At 39.0% G+C, this 19,909-nt stretch overlaps 1 protein-coding gene across 1 annotated transcript in view; it reads right to left on the minus strand.

Annotated features, from left to right (window-relative positions):
• The window catches only part of LOC150077571 (PP2C-like domain-containing protein CG9801), an 83,211-nt gene that overhangs the window by 41,529 nt on the left and 21,773 nt on the right, over positions 1–19,909 (minus strand). The window contains exon 2 of the mRNA XM_090385947.1: positions 3,638–3,960. Within this exon, the coding sequence (XP_090242073.1) occupies positions 3,638–3,960 (323 nt within the window). The remainder of the gene's footprint in view (positions 1–3,637; positions 3,961–19,909) is intronic.

Here is a 19,909-nt window from a genome sequence, read left to right on the forward strand (position 1 = left end):
TTCCTATATATCATTGACAATACACCATGAGCTACTTTTGCAGCCTGTCTGCACTGCTCAGAGAACTTCATATCTGCCTGCACAACCACCCCCAGGTCCCTTTCATTCTCTACCACTGTCAGTGTAGTACCACAGAGTTGATACGTTGCTCTGGGGTTGCTGTTTCCCATGTGTAGTACTTTACATTTGTCAATGTTAAACTTCATTTGCCACCTCTCAGCCCATCTGCTCAACCTTTCCAGATCCTGTTGCAGCAGTATAGTGTCAGTAGTGTCCTTGACAACCCTGCCTACCTTTGTATCATCTGCAAACTTCGACATTAAGCTTGATATACCCTCATCAATATCATTTATGAATACAGAAAACAATAATGGACCCAACACTGAGCCCTGAGGGACTCCACTAATAACATTAGTCCACGACGAGCAGTGTCCATTGATTACCACTCTCTGTCTTCTCCCCCTCAGCCACCCCTTTATCCACAGCAGCAATTTGCCTCCAATGTCACACTGCTCCAATTTGTGCAGCAGTCTACCATGTGCAACAGTATCAAAAGCCTTTCTAAGATCAAAAGTATATAATATCAAAGTTATTCCCTGCATCCAGTTCCTTTGTGACTGCATCATAGTATCCAATCAAATTGGTCAGGCAATAATTCCCCTTAACAAAACCATGCTGTGTCCAAGCTATAACTGAAGTCTTGTCTAAATGATCCTGCAGTGCTTCTTTAACTAGTGCCTCCATTAATTTTCCTGGAACAGAAGTTAAACTCACAGGTCTATAATTACTTGTGTCAGCCTTTGATTCTCCTTTGTGAATTGGGGTCACATTTGCACACCTCCAGTCTGTGGGTACCTCCCCTGAGTCCAAGGAAGCTCTCATAATTATGGCTAAGGGTTTGCTTACTTCCTCTGCTGCCTCCTTTAATATAACTGGATAGATCCCATCCACCCCGGGTGCCTTTCTTGTGTTTATCTTCAACAATTTCTCCTCCACTTTACTCTCAGTTATTACAAGATTCTCTAGCTTACTGCTAGAGTTGAATACACCTCTGGCTTTCCCCTCGCTAAATAACTCCTCATGTGTGAATGTCGATGCAAAATATTCTTTTAGTTTGTTAGCTACCTGAGCAGGATCATCAACAGTTGACCCATCGATATCAAGTGGACCAATCTGATTCATCCCCTTCCTTCTAGAGTTTACATAAGTTAAGTAAAGAACTCTTTGCTGTTTTTCTTTGCATCCCTTGCCAAAGATTTCTCGTAATCTGCCTTCGCCTGCCTAACCTCCTTTGTAACTTGGTTACAGATCAACTTGTATCTATCATAGGCTTCTGTGTCATGTGTTAATTTGTATGTATCCCATGCATGTTTCTTCTCTGCCATATGCCTTATCTGACATCCATTTAGGCCTAAACCTTGAACAATATTTCTTAGTTGGTATGTAAAGCCTAGTAGCTTCCAAGATAAGTTCTTTGAATGCTTCCCATTTTGCATTTGCTGTTGGTAACATCATCAGTTGGTCCCACTGTATAGAATTTAAATACTGTCTCAGTCCATCGTAGTCGCCTTTACGAAAGCAATAACCCTTCCCTTTACCCCTAATGGTAGTCACCTCTTTGAGTAAATCCCACTTCAGCACACTGTGATCACTGCCACCTAGTGGTTCATTTATCTGCAGATTCTTAATGCATGAAGAATCACTGCTGATAATCAAATCAAGAGTATTCCTCCCTCTAGTTGCCTCCCGAACATGCTGATGTAGAAAACAATCATCCAATAAATCCACAAAAGCCTTGCTAGTGTGTGAGTGACCAGCCCCCAAATTCCAGTCAATATCTGGGAAATTAAAATCTCCCATTATAAGACTCTCTGATTTACTGGCCCACTCTATTTCCCTGTACAGTTTCTTATTATACTCATCAGAGTCATTAGGCCTATAGCACACTCCTACTCTCAATTTTGATCTCCCAATGCTTATGTCACACCAAACTGACTCGACACTGCACTGTCCAGCGATGTCGACTGGCTTCACTTCCTTGGATTTTATGTATTTCTTAACTAATAGCATAACCCCTCCTCCCTTCCTATCCAGTCTATCCTTTCTGTAGACGTTGTACTCCCCAAATTCCAGTTCTGCATTCCTTATATCTGTGTGACACCACGTCTCTGATATCCCAACAATATCTGCCTTTGATGTTTTGAGCAATACCTCAAATTCATCAAATTTATTTACTAAACTCCTAGCATTGGTGTACACGCAAGTATACATGCATGTGTTTATTTGTACCGCAATGACTCCCAGCAGTCTCTGAAATATCCTGCATCTTGTTTTTCAGGCTTCTGCTCATTCCAATAGAAGCAGTTCAAGAATCTCTTTCACCTCTGCCAGTGGCTACTGTTAATCTATTCGTCTTTGTCTCCCCCCCAAGCTAGCAGTTTTCCAACCCACCTAACACTGCCTCGATAGCATCAGCAAATATTCTTGCACCCTTTCTATTTAAGTGTATCCCATCCCTGTAGAAGCAATCTCTCCTGTTAACAAGTACAGTCCAGGCTGAAAAAATTTTACCCCTTGAGCCTTGCACAATCTTTCCAGGGCCGAATTGATCGACAAGGCTCTCATCATATACTCCCTCCTATCGTGTCTGGGCAGAATTGCAGACACTTTCAAATTCAACCCTATTTCACGGCTTTTTTTCAGCAGTGACCTGTACTTGTTAAGCAATTCTGCAGGTCTCCTACTCTTGAAACTCAGTTCATCTGAAAGGTATTTTATTCGGAACTCCTACTCATTCATCTGAAAGGTATTTTATTTGCATACCTAATGGTTGGTTAGCAGAAGGGCGGTTTCAGTATAACATGCTGTGCTGGGTAAATGAAACTAGTAACACTCCAATCAGTATACCAAGTGATGCTATCTCAACCTGATACAATTGCATGATACAACAAAACCTAAAACTGTTGAAAACTGAAAGAAAATGCAATCACACACACACACAGTGGCAGCATGTAAATCAATGCAAAGGTATCAAGGGCAACATTCCCACTACTCAGAGAACATTACTTATTGCTCTGGTCTGAGACATGATTTTAGTTTAAATTTAAATTGATGCACTCATTAAGAAATTTAGATTGCTCAATGGTATGCACAAACAACCTATGCCCTACCTTAAAAGGCACTGCCTCCATAGCCAGGTGGGCAGGAGCAGCAGTGCATAGCACACGCTTCTTGATTAGACCGGGGTTCGAGCCCGTGACCACCAAATACGGATTATTTGGAAAGGTCAGGGAATGACCACCGCATATTCCCGGAGCAATATGGCATTAGTTGCTAATGCTCCAAATAACAAATAAACCTTAAAAAGGTATAATGATAAAACAGCTCAGTTTTTAATTTTTTTACCCCTCAATAGCAGAGGTAAAGAAGAAATTGTACTCTTTACCTCATCTATTTTAATTTCATTAATTAAAATGATTTAGAGTTGTCAATGGCATGATCTTGATAAACACTTATATTGTACATTAATTGAATTAAAATAAATATATTATAATAATTATGCTTTCCTTATGAAAAGGAAGCTTTTGTACATATCTCTTTTTTAACATAAGATAATGGATAATAAAAATAAACAAACCTGATATGCTGGACTCTTGATAGCTCTGTTTGATTTCCTCTTTATGAATAATCTTCTCTGGTGTTTGGGTGAGGTTGATGTTTTCTTTTTCCTCTATAATGGTGTTAATGTTGTCACAACTTCCAGAATAATCTTCATCAATGAAGTCAACATCTATGTCCAAAAATTCAAAGGCCTTTGGTTTCCTGTTAACTTTGGTGAGTCCTCCTGAAGGACCGCTGAAAGCTGCTAAAACCTGTTTGGATAATCTAGCTACTTTCTTTACTGGAAGATCATAACAGGATTTACCAAAAAGAATTTCTGGCTGATTCCTTTTAACCTGGCTAACAAAAGAAATGTCTAATATTACTAAGCCATTTACACATCATTTTTTTTCAATAACTAAACTCATATTTTACTTAGAAGTTAAATCAGAACCCTATACAGGCACTACAAAAACCATTTAAGATATCTTATTCAAATTTGAAAACTAGAATGGAAAAACTTTCAAATCAACCTTTCGTGGCTAAAGAATACTATGTCTGTACTTCATACTTAAAATAAAATCCCTAAATTGATACGTTTTCTTCTAACAGAACCTTAAAAGGTGCCATCATTATAAATTTTATACATTAAATATGGATAACTGTGATGATTTCAATTCTTACTCTTCTCATCATGAAGATTTTCTTTTTGATCTCATGCTCTTCTTGGGCTAATATTATTAGTAGAGTCCCCAGGGTTCAGTGTTGGGCCAATTGTTGTTTTCTATATTTATCAATGATATTGATAAAGGTATATCAGGTTTAATGTCCAAATTTGCAGACAATACAAAGGTTGGCTGGGTTGTTAATGGCAGTACACTACAGATCTAGAAATAATAGGCAGATGGGCTGAGAGGTGGCAACTGAAGTTTTTAACGTTGACAAATGCAAAGTACTGCATATGGGTAGCAGCAACCTCAGAGTAACGTAACAATTGCACAGTACTACACTCAGGGTAGGGGAGAATGAAAAAGACCTGGGAGTAATTCAGATATGAAGTTTTCTGAGCAGTGCGGACCAGCTCCCAGAGCAGCTCATCTGGTCCTGTCAATGATATACAGGAATTATGCTAGCAGGAATAAAGTGATTATCCCCTTGTAGGCAACGGTTGGGCCACACCTTGAGTACTGCATATAAACTGGTCTGGAGGCTTAATTTTAGGAAAGATGTTGAGATACTAGAATGAGTACAGAGAAGAGCAACGAGATTAGTGAGGGGAACAAAGGGTTGCTGTTACCAAGATAAGCTTAAGTTCTGCAAATTGCGGCATCTGGAGACTAGGCACCTTCGAGGTGATCTGATTGAGGAGTATCAGATATCAAGGCCTTGAATGGTTTGAGCAAGCTTAATGCTGATTGGATTCTTCCTCTTGCCCAGATTAATCGTCTGAGGGAACATAAATTCAAATTGAGAAAAGCCAGTTGTAGAACAGATGTGCAGAAATTTGCTTTTAGTCAGCATGTGGTTGATTGCTGGAACAAATTTCCATATGTTGTGAAAGTTGATAGCTTAAATAAATTCAAAGAACTGGACAAACTTTCAGTGAATCAGTGGATGAAATGGGAAGGATTTTTTTTTTTTTTTTTTGGCTGATGCTGTATAAGATTCCTTTCTTGAATCATATGCTGCTGGTAATTCTAATTTTCAGTTACAAAGCTTACCTTACAAAATTTTATATTTCACTGATCACAAATTTTTAAAAAAATTTAGCCATCACGAGAGCTTGTGATTTCACCTAATATTGATACCCTGATTTTAAAAATGAAAATGTTTTTATCATGTTGGTGTTTTGAGCTATGGTATTCTTATACTAAGAGCTTATACTTATAAAGAACTGTGTGTCTGTCTGCATACATATATAAAAAATTCCCATTATAACATTCCTGCTTATAGCAGGACTGAAAATTAAATTAGCGTATTATCAGAATACACAAATTTCATCATTTAAAAAGGAACAGCACATATGAAAACTAAACAATGCTAAGTCAAACTTAATACATTTTGCTACATAGGTATTTATTACTTGGGAACAAAGGGGTACTCTTACCTAGAAAGGGCTTCAGTTATAAAAACTGCAGTGTCTGTAGACTATGCACCTGCAAGGTGACCTGAGTGAGGTGTTTAAGGCTTTGAATGGATTGAGAAAGCTTTATGCTGATGGGATTTTTTTCTCTTACTCAAACTACACACATTAGCAGACATAAATTCAATTGAAGAAGGATGGTTACAGTACAGATGTGTGGAAGTTCCTTTAGCCAGCAAGTGGTTGATTGCTAGAACAAACTTCCATCTGTTTGGATGTGGATAGCTTGAATAAATTCAACAAAGTGGACAACTATTTTGGAGGGGATGGATAAGTAAAATGAGAAGGGGTTTTTTTTTTTTTTTTTGCCGTTGCTGTAAAAGCTTGTATTCTTGCATCATTTGCCACTGTTAATACTATTACTTAAAACACGACTTCATAAATAATGCATCACACTGTATTTTCCCTATGGAAATCTTGACTTGGTTCAACATGACCAAAGTTGCCAATACAGCATAAAGAAATAAATAAATCCATTAAATCTGTGGAAGAAAGTGGTCATGCAGAGTTATCAAAATGCAAGCTGCATTCTAAAACAGAACTTACTGAATCAGTTTTTAATGTTTGGCATCAATGCTCATGGGATCAGCATTGAGCAATTATGATGAAACCATCAGTATTAATGATGGTTTGAAGCCAATTCATATTGTAGCTGATTATCAATGTTATAAACTGCACCAGAAAATATAATTTATACAGATTTTCATACTCTATATATTATTAAAATTAATAACGTTTACTATTTTTAATGTCCACAAATGAAATGGGTGAAAATCACGAGGTATTATTGTAATGATAATTAATTACTTCTTAAAAATATAAAAAGAGTAAGACAAAAAAATAAATGCCAACTCAAATTTAATAGAATTTTTCCACATAACGAATGATTTATCTGTTATTACATCTCAGTATTTAATTGGCCAGATTTTGTTTTAATGGCCATTCATAATTGGGCATTTCATGACAAATTAATCCATTATAGTCAGCTGACCCATCACCACCCCCAATCAGACTCTTTTCAAATCTATTCTGAAAGCATCTAATGCTTTTATTAAATTTTGCCTGGTTAAAAAAAAAAACAAAAAAAAAACTTAATTACATTAAAGGTATCTGACACTTCATCTTTAAACACTAGTGCACTAGCACTGAGATTAAAGAGCATGTTGTTAAGAGCTTAAAGGTGGAGGAGATCAAAGAAGTCCAGGTTAAAACCCTTTGTCTAATCAAGAACAAGGGAGTAATTTCAGACATCAATTCCAATAAGGACATGAATACTATTTCTTCTTAATTCCTGACAGATTCTGGAATTGCAAATGAAGTTCCAAATGAATTAAATCCTATTTTTTCTGGTATTCAACATAAGACAATGTTCTTAATAAGGAAGAGATATTTCATGATTCTTATTTTTAAGAATTTTAAGGACCACCCACTGGCTAAAGGCAAATTTCCGCACATCTATTCTACATCTGTCTTTTCTTAATTTGAATTTATGCCCCCTTAGGTTCGTAATCTAAACAAGTGGAAGGATCCCATCAGAATTCAGTGGGCTCAACCCTGAATTCTGATCGCTACTCCCTAGTAATAAATTTGCCAGAAACAGCATTACATTCATTTCTAATCAATTTAGTACAAAACAGTACAGTTTAATGTTCAGGAGGTTTTCTACATAAGATAGAACACATCCACATGAAAGGCTTCTAAGCTTTTACTTGGCTCTAACTCTTTTGTCTCAACCTTGTGGTTGGTCATGGGAGAGAACAGTTGATGGATTTCTGGATGCTGTAAAGGGATAAGTATATTGATAATTCTGCCGTAAAAAAAAAGTAAAGTGCAGCCATTATCAACCCACTGCAGGATGGAAGCCTCCTCAACAATTCATGGTGAGGGAAATGGACCATAATCTGCCACGCTGGTCCAGTGCGGGTTGGCAGATCGACCGTATTCAGCAGTCAGGGGCTTGAACCCCAGTCTACTCAAAGAGCGTGTGCTACTGCACTCCTGCTCACTCGGCTACGGAGGCCGCTATTCTGCCGTATTCTTCATTAATTAATATACTACATTGTGTTTACAGAGATATTAAATAGGTTTAGTAGCATTTGTTAGCTTTTCATTTTGAATTTAACCAGTGTTTTTTGGAAGTTATGACTCCCAGTGTTGGCGCCAATATTGTTGAACTAGCAGCCATATTGTAGTCGTTAAGGAATAGCGTAGCGTAATACGAAGCACTGTATTAGGAATCTGTTAGCTTATTATAGTATTATCAAATAATCAAAAATATTATTAATCTTATTACATTTCATTGTTAATTAATTAAATTGTATTTAAATGGAAATCACGACCCAGACTAGAGCTGCGAAGCAGACTAGCAAGAGTGCTGTGACTCGGGAGAGAAATGAAGGGGGCAATTCTCCAACGCATCAGTCTCAAAAAATGTGCGAAATGGGAAATGTATGCCGACGTTTTTTAAAACAGGACATGATCTAGCCAAGGAGGATGTATTTGTGTGTGCTAGGTGTCAAGAGTGTCGAAATTAGGCACAAACTCAGCATTTTGATAGGTGTCTATGAGAGCTTGAGGTGTAGGGTAAATGCCCTCAAAGAAATTAATATGAGGGGCCCATCAAGCTCTCAGCTGTCCAGCTCAACGGCAGAGCTCACTCCTGTACATCAGGCAACAGAGAGGCAATCTCCAAGGCAGAATACGCTGATCCCACAGGAACTAGTTATTATTGGTGACTCTATTGTCAGGGAGATGGGGAATATACTATGCAAGAAGGATAGGTAGAACAGGACCAAGGTATGTCTGCCAGGGACAAGTTGATGATGTTGTAGAGCAGATATCATCTTTTAAGGGCACAAAAGGTGATATTGTTGTACACGTTGGAACTAATAATTTTAAGAGTAAGAGATCTGCAGATTTACTCAACAAGTAAAGGTCAATGTTGAAAAAAAGTCATGAGTTAGGATTGAATGTGAAAGTGTCTGCAATTCTGCCCAGACACAATAGGAAGGAGTATATGATGAGAGCCTTGTCGATCAATTCGGCCCTGGAAAGATTGTGAAAGGCTCAAGGGGTAGAATTTTTTTCAGCCTGGTCTGTGCTTGTTGACAGGAGAGACTGCTACTACAGGGATGGGATACACTTAAATAGAAAGAGTGCAAGAATATTTGCTGATGCTATCGAGGCAGTGTTAGATGGGTCAGAAAACTGCTAGCTGGGGAGGATACACAGACTAAAAGGTTAACAGTGGCTCCAGGCAAAGGTGATTCTTGCACTGCTTCTATTGAAATGAGCAGCAGCCTGGAAAGCAAAGCAATGAAGATTTCCAGGACTGCTGGGAGTCAGTTAAACAAGTAAATATATGGGCTGTGTTAGGGTAACTAAGAGTAGAAACAGGTGCATGTATACTTGCATGTACACCAATGCTAGGAGTGTAGTTAATAAACTTGAAGTGCTAGTCAAGACATCGAAGGCAGATATTATTGGAATATCAGAGACGTGGTATCACACAGCCATAAGCAGTGTAGAATTGGAATTTGGGGAGCACAATGTGTACAGAAAGGATAGACAGGATAGGAAGGGAGGAGGGGGTTATGCTGTTAGTTTAAGAAACACATAAAATCTAAGGAAGTGCATCCAATTGATGTTGGCAGACAAAGCAATGTCAAGTCTGTTTGGTGTGACATAAGCACTGGGAAAGGAAAAATGACAGTAGGTGTGTGTTATAAGCCTAATGAATTTGAGGAGTATAATGAGCAATTCTGCAGAGAAATAGAGTGGGCCAATAAATCAGAATGTCTTATAATGGGGGATTTAACTTTCCAGATATTGACTGGAACTTGTGAGTTGGTCACTAGCACACTAGAAGACTTTTGTGGATTTATTGGATGACTGTTTTCTACAGCAACATGTTTGGGAGGCTACCAGAGGGAATAAAATAAATTTTCTGTTTATACTCCGGGACGACCAAACGGTCAGAAGAGTTCACAAGATAGACAGAAACAGCACCGTATTCAGTGGTCACGGGCTTGAACCCCGGTCACTCAAGGCACGTGTACTTATGCACCCGCACGCCTGACCACTAGGCTACGGAATAATACTCTTGATCTGATTATCAGCAGTGATTATTCATGCATTAAGAATTTGCAGATAACGGAACCACTGGGTGACAGTGATCACAATGTACTGATGTGGGAATTACTTAAAGATGTAACTACCATCAAGGCTAAAGGGAAGGGCTTTTGCTTTCGTAAAAGTGACTACAGGGGTCTCAGACAGTTTTAAAATTCTGTACAGTGGGATCAACTGATGATGTTACCAACATTGAATTCTAAAGCCTTCAGGGACTTAATTTTGGAGGCTACGAGGCTTTTCATTCCAACTAAGAAATACTGTTCAAGATTTAGGCCTAAATGGATGTTAGATGAATTAATGAGTCTCGTGGCAGAGAAGAAAAATGTATGGGATGCATATAAAGTATCAGGTGACACAGAAGCCTACGGCAGATAAAACCTCCTTTGTGCAAGTCACAAAGGAGGTTAGGCAGGTGAAGGCAGATTACGAGAAATCTTTGGCAAAAGATGCAAAGAAAAACAGCAAAGAGTTCTTTACTTATGTAAACTCTAGAAGGAAAGGGATAAATCAGATTGGACCACTTAACATAGATCGGTTGACTATTGATGATCATGCTCAGGTAGCCGATAAACTGAATGAGTATTTTGCATCTACATTCACACATGAGGAGTCATTCAATGAGGGGAATGCCAGAAGTTTATCAAACTCTAACAGAGAGCTAAGTGATTTTGTAATAACTGAGAGCAAAGTGGAGGAGAGATTGTAGAAGTTAGACATAAGGAAGGCACCTGGGGCGGACAGGATCTATCCAGTTATATTAAAGGAGGTAACAAAGGAAGTAAGCAAACCATTAGCCATGATTATGAGAGCTTCCTTGGACCCAGGGGAGGTCCCCTGGGTCCAAGTAAGCACACCTTAGACCCAACTGGTGATACATTTGCACACCTCCAGTCCCCATGGACTGGAGGTGTGCAAATGTATCACCAATTCACAAAGGGTGACAAGTAACTATAGACCTGTTAGTTTAACTTGTGTTCAGGGGAAAATAATGGAGTCACTGGTTAAAGAAGCATTGCAGGATCATCTAGACAAGACTGCAGTAATAGTTAAGACACAGCATGGGATTGTTAAAGTGAGTCTTGTCTGACCAATTTGATTGGATACTATGATGTGGTCACAAAGGAACTGAATGCCAAAAATAATTTTGATATCATATACTTGAATTTCAGAAAAGCTTTTGATACTGTTGCACATGGAAGACTGCTGTACAAATTGGAAATGTATGGCATTAAGGATAGGTTGCTACAATGGATAAAGGGATGGTTGAGTGGGACACGACAGAGAGTAGTAATCAATGGATGCTGCTCTTTGTGGACAAATGTTATTAGTGGAGTTCCCCAGGGTTCGGTATTGGGCCCATTGTTTTGTATATTTACCAATGATATTTATGAAGGTAAAAAAAAAGTAAAGTGCAGCCATTATCAACCCACTGCAGGATGGAAGCCTCCTCAACAATTCATGCTGAGGGAAATGGACCATAATCTGCCACGCTGGTCCAGTGCGGGTTGGCAGATCGACCGTATTCAGCAGTCAGGGGCTTGAACCCCGGTCTTTTATGAAGGTATATCAAGTTTAATGTCCAAGTTTGCAGATGATACAAAGGTTGGCAGGGTTGTTAACAACAGTATGCTACTCCAACTGGATCTCGATAAGTTGGGCAAATGGGCTGAGAAGTGGCAATTGAAGTTTAACATTGACAAATGCAAAGTACTGCATATGGGTAGCAATAACCCAAGAGAAATGTACAATCTGTGTGGTACTACTCTCAAGGAAGTGGAAAGCAAAAAACACATGGGGGTAATTGTGCAGTCAAATATGAAGTTCGCTGACAGTGCAGACAGGCTGCTTGGGCAGGTCTTGGAATCTTGTCAATGATATATAGGAATTTTGCTAGCAGGGACAGGGAGGTGATTATTCCATTATACAAGGTAATTGTCAGGCCACACCTAGAGTATTATATACAGGTCTGCAGGCCTCATTTTAGGAAGGATGTACAGCTGTTGGAACGAGTACAGAGAAGAGCAACAAGATTAGTGAATGGAACAAAGGGTTGCTCTTACGAAGAAAGGCTTAAGTTCTGCAAATTGCAGTGCCTGGAGAGTAGGCACCTGCGAGGTGATCTGATTGAGGTGTATAAGGCCTTGAATAGGTTGAGCAAGCTGAATGCTGATGGGATTCTTCCTCTTGCTCAGATCAAGATCCTGAGGGGGCATAAATTCAAAGTGAGGGATCTAGGGAAATAAAGGGTTGAGTGGGACACGACAGAGAGTAGTAATCAATGGATGCTGCTCTTTGTGGACAAATGTTATTAGTGGAGTTCCCCAGGGTTCGGTATTGGGCCCATTGTTGTTTTGTATATTTATCAATGATATAGTAGTAGTAGTAGTGGCACTTGATGCAAGAAAGCAAGTGTAGGAGCTTATGCAGCATCAGCCAAAAAAAAAAAAAATCACACCATACCCTCCAAATGCCTGTCCAGTTCCTCCTTAAATTTATTTAATCTATCAACTTCCACAACGACAGATGGAAGTTTGTTCCAGCAATTAACCACCCGCTGGCTAAAGGCAAATTTCCGCACATCTATTCTACATCTATCCTTTCTTAATTTGAACTTATGTCCCCGTAGGTTCGTATTCTGAACAAGTGGGAGGATCCCATCAGAATTCAGCGTGCTCAACCCATTCAAGGCCTTATACACCTCAATCAGATCACCGCGCAGGTGCCTAGTCTCCAGCCACTGCAATTTGCAGAACTTAAGCCTCTCTTGGTAAGAGGATCCCTTCATTCCCCTCACCAATCGTGTTGCTCTTCTCTGTACACGCTCAAGCAAATCTACATCCTTCCTAAAATGAGGCCTCCAGACCTGTACGCAGTACTCGAGGCGTGGCCTGACCATTGCCTTATACAGAGGGACAATCACCTCCTTTTCCCTGCTAGCAAAATTCCTATATATCATTGACAAAACCCCATGACCTGCCCTAGCAGCCTGTCTACATTGCTCAGAAAACTTCATATCTGACTGCACAATTACTCCCAGGTCTTTTTCATTTTCTACCACCTTAAGTGTAGTACCACACAGTTGGTACGTTTCTCTGGGGTTACTTCTACCCATATGCAGTACTTTGCATTTGTCAAGGTTAAACTTCAGTTGCCACTTCTTAGCCCATCTGCCCAAATTATCTAGATCCTGTTGCAGTAGCACACTGCCATTACTGTCATTAACAACCCTGCCAACCTTCGTGTCATCTGCAAACTTCGACATTAAGCCTGATATACCTTCATCAATATCATTGATAAATATACAAAACAACAGTGGACCCAACACCGAACCCTGTGGGACTCCACTAATAACATTAGTCCACGAAGAGCAGCACCCACTGATTACCACCCTCTGTCTTCTCCCACTTAACCATCCTTTTATCCATTGTAGCAACTTACCCTTAATACCATTCTGCTCCAATTTGTACAGTAGTCTTCCATGCGCAACAGTGTCAAAAGCTTTCCTGAAATCCAAGTATATGATATCAAAATTATTTTTTGCATCCAGTTCCTTTGTGACCACATCATAATAACCAATCAAATTTGTCAGACAAGACTTTCCCTTAACAAACCCATGCTGTGTCTGAATTATTGCTGCAGTCTTGTCTAGATGATCCTGCAATGCATCTTTAACCAGTGACTCCATTATTTTACCCGGAACAGAAGTTAAACTAACTGGTCTGTAATTACTCGTGTCACCCTTCGAACCTCCTTTGTGAATTGGGGATACATTTGCACATCTCCAGTCCGTGGGAACCTCCCCTGAATCCAAGGATGCTCTCATAATTATGGCTAAGGGTTTGCTTAGTTGCTTTGCCGCCTCCTTTAATATAACTGGATAGATCCCATCCACCCCAGGTGCCTTTCTTATGTTTAACTTCAACAATTTCTCCTCCACTTTGCTCTCAGTTATTACAAAATCATTAAGCACACTGCTACAATTTGATAACCTCCTTCCATTTTCAAACTGTAATAATTCCTCACGTGTGAATGTAGATGCAAAATACTCATTCAGTTTGTTTGCTATCTGAGCAGGATCATCAACAGTCGAACCATTGATGTCAAGTGGACCAATCATATTCACCCCTTCCTTTTAGAGTTTATATAAGTAAAGAAATCCTTGCTGTTTTTCTTAGCATCTTTTGCCAAAGATTTCTCGTAATCTGCCTTTGCCTGCCGAACCTCCTTTGTGACCTGATTACAGACTAGCTTATATCTGCTACAGGCTTCTGCGTCGCCTGATAATTTATATGCATCCCATGCATTTTTCTTCTCTGTCACGAGTCTCATTAGTTCATTTGATAACCATTTAGGCCTAAACCTTGAACAATATTTCTTCATCGGTATGAAAAGTCTAGTAGCTTCCACGATTAATTCCTTGAATGCTTCCCACTTAGAATTTACTGTTTCTAACATCGTCAGTTGATCCCACTGTACAGAATTTAAAAACTGTCTGAGACCACTGTACTCCCCTTTACGGAAGCAAAAACCCTTTCCTTTACCACTGACGGTAGTTACCTCTTTGAGTAAATCCCACTTCAGCACACTGTGATCACTGCCACCTAGTGGTTCCTTTATCTGCAAATTCTTAATACACGAATGATCACTGCTGATAACCAGATCAAGAGTATTACTTTCTCTGGTTGCCTCTCGAACATGCTGCTGCAGAAAACAATCATCCAATAAATCCACAAAAGTCTGACTAGTGTGTGAGTGACCAACCCACAAGTTCCAGTCAATATCTGGGAAGTTAAAATCCCCCATTATAAGACATTCTGATTTACTGGCCCACTCTATTTCTCTGTACAATTGTTCATTGTACTCATTCGAGTCATTAGGCCTATAACACACTCCTACTCTTATTTTTGCTTTCGCAGTGCTTATGTCACACCAAACTGACTCAACAGTGCACTGTCCATCTATATCAACTGGATGCACTTCTTTTGATTTTATGTTTTTCTTAATTAACAGCATAACACCTCCTCCCTTTCTGTCCTGTCTATCCTTTCTGTACACATTGTACTCCCCAAATTCCAGTTCTGCATTCCTTATATCTTTGTGACACCACGTCTCTGCTATCCCAACAATATCCGCCTTTGATGTCTTGACCAACACTTCAAATTCATCAAATTTATTTACTATACTTCTAGCATTGGTATACATGCAAGCATACATGCTCCTATGCCTATTCCTTGTTACCCTAACACATCCCATATACCCAACTATTCCAGGATGACTGCCATCCGTCCCTGAAACCCCCAACACCCCTCGCTCCAGGTCGCTTCTTATTCTAATAGAAGTTGTGCAAGAATCACCTTCACCTCTGCCTGCGGTTACTGTTAAACTATTAGTCTTTGTATCCCCCCAAGCTAGCAGTTTTCCGACCCACCTAACACTGCCTCGATAGCATCAGCAAATATTCTTGCACCCTTTCTATTTAAGTGTATCCCATCCCTGTAGAAGCAATCTCTCCTGTTAACAAGTACAGTCCAGGCTGAAAAAAATTCTACCCCTTGAGCCTTGCACAATCTTTCCAGGGCCGAATTGATCGACAAGGCTCTCATCATAAACTCCCTCCTATCGTGTCTGGGCAGAATTGCAGACACTTTCAAATTCAACCCTAATTCTCGGCTTTTTTTCAACAGTGACCTGTACTTGTTGAGTAATTCTGCCGGTCTCCTACTCTTAATATCATTAGTGCCAACGTGTACAACTATATCACCTTTTGTGCCCTTGAAAGATGATATCCGCTCTACAACGTCATCAACCTTTGCCCCTGGCAGACATACCCTGGTCCTGTTCCACCTATCCTTTTTACATAGCATGTTCCCCGTTTCCCTGACAATAGAGTCACCAACAACTAATAGTTCCTGTGGGACCAGCGCATTCTGCCTTGGGGTTTGCCGCTGTGTTGCGCGATGACCAAGTGCAAGCTCTGGCGTTGATGTGGGCAGCTGAGAGCTTGATGGGCCCCTCAATTTATTTCCTTCGAGGGCATCCACCCTGTTCTTCAAACTCTCATATAGGCCCATAACAACGCTGAGTTGTCGCCTGATTTCTTTACATCGCGCACACACAAAGACATCCCCCATGGCAATATCATGTTCCGTTCCAGAGAGTTCGGCAAACATTTCACAAGTTGCACATTTTTTTAGGCTGTGACGCGTTGGAGAATCGCCCCCCTCAGTTCTCCCCCGAGTCACAACACTCCTGCCACTTTGTGCCCATTGCTTTGCTGCTCTAGTTCGGGGCATGGTAGTTTAAATTAATAAAATCAATAAATTAAATGTCAGTAGTATTTGAATAGAAACTTGAAATAGAAACAGTGAAGCGTATTACTATATAATTATGCGTTAGAGCTACCTAGCTACCTCAATTAAAAAATTTGAATTCCCTATATACAAAAACAATGGCTACAAAAATCGAACAAAAATAACGGTTTTACCTATCGTAAGTAAAATCCACAAAAACTCTTTATCTAAATTAAAATAAAAAATAACCAGCGTAACTATAACTATATGACTACGTATTAAGTACAATATAAAACAACAATCATGTAAATAAAAGGCAAACACTTATCGTTTTTGCGGAGCTTGTAACTGACAGCTGTAACTTTTAAATAGAGTCAGCGCCCTCTCCTACAAACAGTTTTGGCCCACCTCCTCATGGCATGGAGGGGGTAGAACTGTGGGTATTATTATCTTAATCCATATGGTGCAAGGAAGCCTGAGGCTTATGCTGCACCGACCAAAAAGAAAAATTGAGAGAGAAAGAGAAGTAGAAAGGAATCACCAAGAAAGAGAAGAATGATGATATCCAGCTCAGAACCCTAGGTGTGCCAAACTCATACTCACCAAATGTGAGCCCCTGGGGTGATTCTTCTTTCTACTTCAATCCCTTTGGTGTCTTTTACTGTGTTCCTTTCTCTCTTCCTCCCAATACTTGTGCTGGGAGTTAGCTTGGTCACTTTCTTGGCTTTTGTGTCAAGTGTGTTAACCATGACACACTCTTAATAATAGCCATTTCAGTAGCCTATCTTATAATGTCATGTTCAATTTCAGTACAATCTACATGCAAAATATCTCTAGTTGCTGTCTACAAGCCTTAGCTCTATAGCAAGTTGTCTGCTACCCTATCCAGCTCATCAGAAAAATTAAAGTATCTTCTGATCCTGATTGCCATGATTAATAATTCAATGCACACTGCTTATTATGATCACAGATCATGCTATTTTTGTCTTATCACCATTTATGAATGTTTAGTGATTATGTAACATCCCACTGTGTTCTCCAGCTCCAATAGATTGTGTCTAGTTACTGATTTTGTTTTGTACAGATCTCTGTGTAATTACTACATAAACGAAGTACTGTATCTGTAATCCTACCAATTTGAGTGTTTTACAGTAGAACACTTAACTGTTTTCTAATTCTTGATTTTAATATATTCTTGGCTTATTAACAGTTGGTATAGATTTACATAAACAAGACACCATTTTTATTGAAGACTTTCTCAAAGAAAGTGGACAATTAAAGTATTTTATACTGCTTTATTTCAATATTTTCTTTCTGTACATTTTTTTTTTTTTTATGAAAACCCCAAACACGAGAAGTATTAGAACCTATAGTACCTAGTACCACACTTGGGTTGGAGGTTGAGAAGATATTTGTTGACATTAGACTTTAACTTCTGTAGACTAATTTTCAGGAAAGACATATGAAGGTTGTTCCAGAAAACTGCAGTTGAATGAATAAACAAGGAACATGAAAAGTTGGTTCTGTGAGTTTGAAGTTGGACAGTAAATGGATGTTGGCGGCACATGTTCAGACTGTTTTGAAAGAGAGAGCAGGAATTACAGAAGCCAATTCAGAAGAACAGTGCCCATGGAAATATCTGTAGAAAAGGCACGAAACAAAACATCTATGAGACAGCAAGCGTAGAGACTCTGTTAGAGATGAGTTGTTAATTAACCTAACTGCCTCTTCTTAATGGAATCTAGAAGCCCGAGAAAGGTTTTGGGGGGCACCGCCCAAGATGTGGGAACAATATTCTATGGTAGGACAGATTTGCAATTTGTACAGAGTGAACAGCTGTTTGGAAGAAAAGTAATGCCGAGAGCAAAAAAAAAAAAAAAAACACCGCAAGTTTTTTAGATGCAGAGGAAGCAGTATTTGTAATGTGCCAAGAGAGATTAGAAGTCAGGGTAATCCCCAAAAGAGATATCAACTTGCCTGTACATTGGAGTGTCACCAAAGATAAGCATTGGAGCAGAAGAATCTTTTCTGCGAGATATAAGACAAGACTGAGTTTTTGAAGGATTGAAATTAACTAAGTTGTCTTTGCCCCACTGGAGAGTTACCTGGAGATTGGCATTTAAGGAATTGGTAGCGGATATTCGAGAAGTTGGAAGCTGATTGAGCAGGGCAAGGTTTCTCAAAATGGAAAGTGGAATGCAATGTGCTATCATCGGCAAAACTATGGATAGGATTTCCAGTCCATGGAAGAAGGTCATTAAAATACAAGAGGAAAAGAGTGGGGGTAAGAACTGAACCTTGGGGGCACCAGCATTAGTGGAGAAGTTAGAAGACAGAGAGCCATCTACCATCACCCTCAGTGAGAAAACTGGATAACCAATTACAAAAAACAGTTGGCAAACCATAAGATGGAAGCTTGTTTAGAAGACCTTTATGCCAAACATGATCGAAAGCCTTTGAGATGCCAATAGCAACTGCTTGTGTTTCACAGAACTTACTTTATGTATATATTTCCACTCTGTATCAGTAAGCAATGCTTAACTTCCTACTTGTTCCATTGGTTATTGTTATCACCTTAGTTGATTCCCAAAGTGATCACAATAAGTGGTGTCTACCATATATAATAATAACAAAAAAATGTACCAAAAAACTTAAGTGAACAATAAACAGACAGAAAAACTATATCCACAAAGAACAACTTGACAGTCTACCATAAAAACAAATTGGACCAAGACAACAAAAGTGAAGCCCAGACCCAAGGCCAATGTGCAAGTATCAAAACAAATTTGAAATTTTGAAAAAGCACACTGCCAAATGGGGGGGGGGGGGGAAGAACTCTATTACCTGGCCCTGACCATGAGAAAGTACAGCTCCAGCAGAAAAATGTGTGAGAAGTTATCCCATTTTTGCTGTTATACATGATAACCTTTACACTAGTGATCAGAAAGGAAGGACACCTTAATATTTCTCTTTTATTAATAAGGGACATTGAAACCTCTCTGTATAGCAGTACCACTGGTGACAGAAGAAAGTATCTACTTTAGGGAAACGTCCACTTTGCTGAGGTTAATGTACATTTAGTCAGTTTTGATAATTCAGAAAAATGAAAGTCACTATAATTGTTACTCAACACTGACTTTTATTGCTTATCATTATACATTTGTCTTTCAATTAACTTTTAATAAATAATGCATAAATTTTAATAAATAACAAACTTGTGTTTTATATTATAAAACAAAAACTTTTATTAAACATTAATATAAATTGCTTTGTTTACAGTATTTTATTTTCATGGTGAATAATTAGATTTCACTAGTTTCACTCAATATTCATTGTTTTTGTTTATTAAGAATTCTTTTAACGTCTCCAGGTAACGTAATACATTAGTATAATTTTTCTTATTTTATGGCCACACTGCTGTCATCCTTTTCAGGTTCTTCTTCTTCCTCCATAAGTTCATTAATTTACTTACAACATCCTTTACTTCTGCATTTGACTTTCATCACTGCTCAGTGAAGAATTTCCTGGTCTATAGTAAGCCATTAAGTACAGATGCATCAGCAAAGTCACCATCATACTGACAAATCAAATCCTGCTTTGTGGGAGCAGTTTCTAATTGTAAAGGGGTGTGCTAATCCAGATTATAGCTTGCAGTACACCTATACTTTTTTGAAGTTGTTTTAAACAACTTTTCTTCATCAAGTTTTGAAGTCAGGTCTTTAAGAGCCATTTATCAATATTT

The sequence above is a fragment of the Mastigoproctus giganteus genome, chromosome 12, assembly GCF_048544385.1.
Source record: "Mastigoproctus giganteus isolate SK-2022 chromosome 12, ASM4854438v1, whole genome shotgun sequence".
Classification (NCBI taxonomy): Eukaryota; Metazoa; Arthropoda; class Arachnida; order Uropygi; family Thelyphonidae; genus Mastigoproctus; species Mastigoproctus giganteus.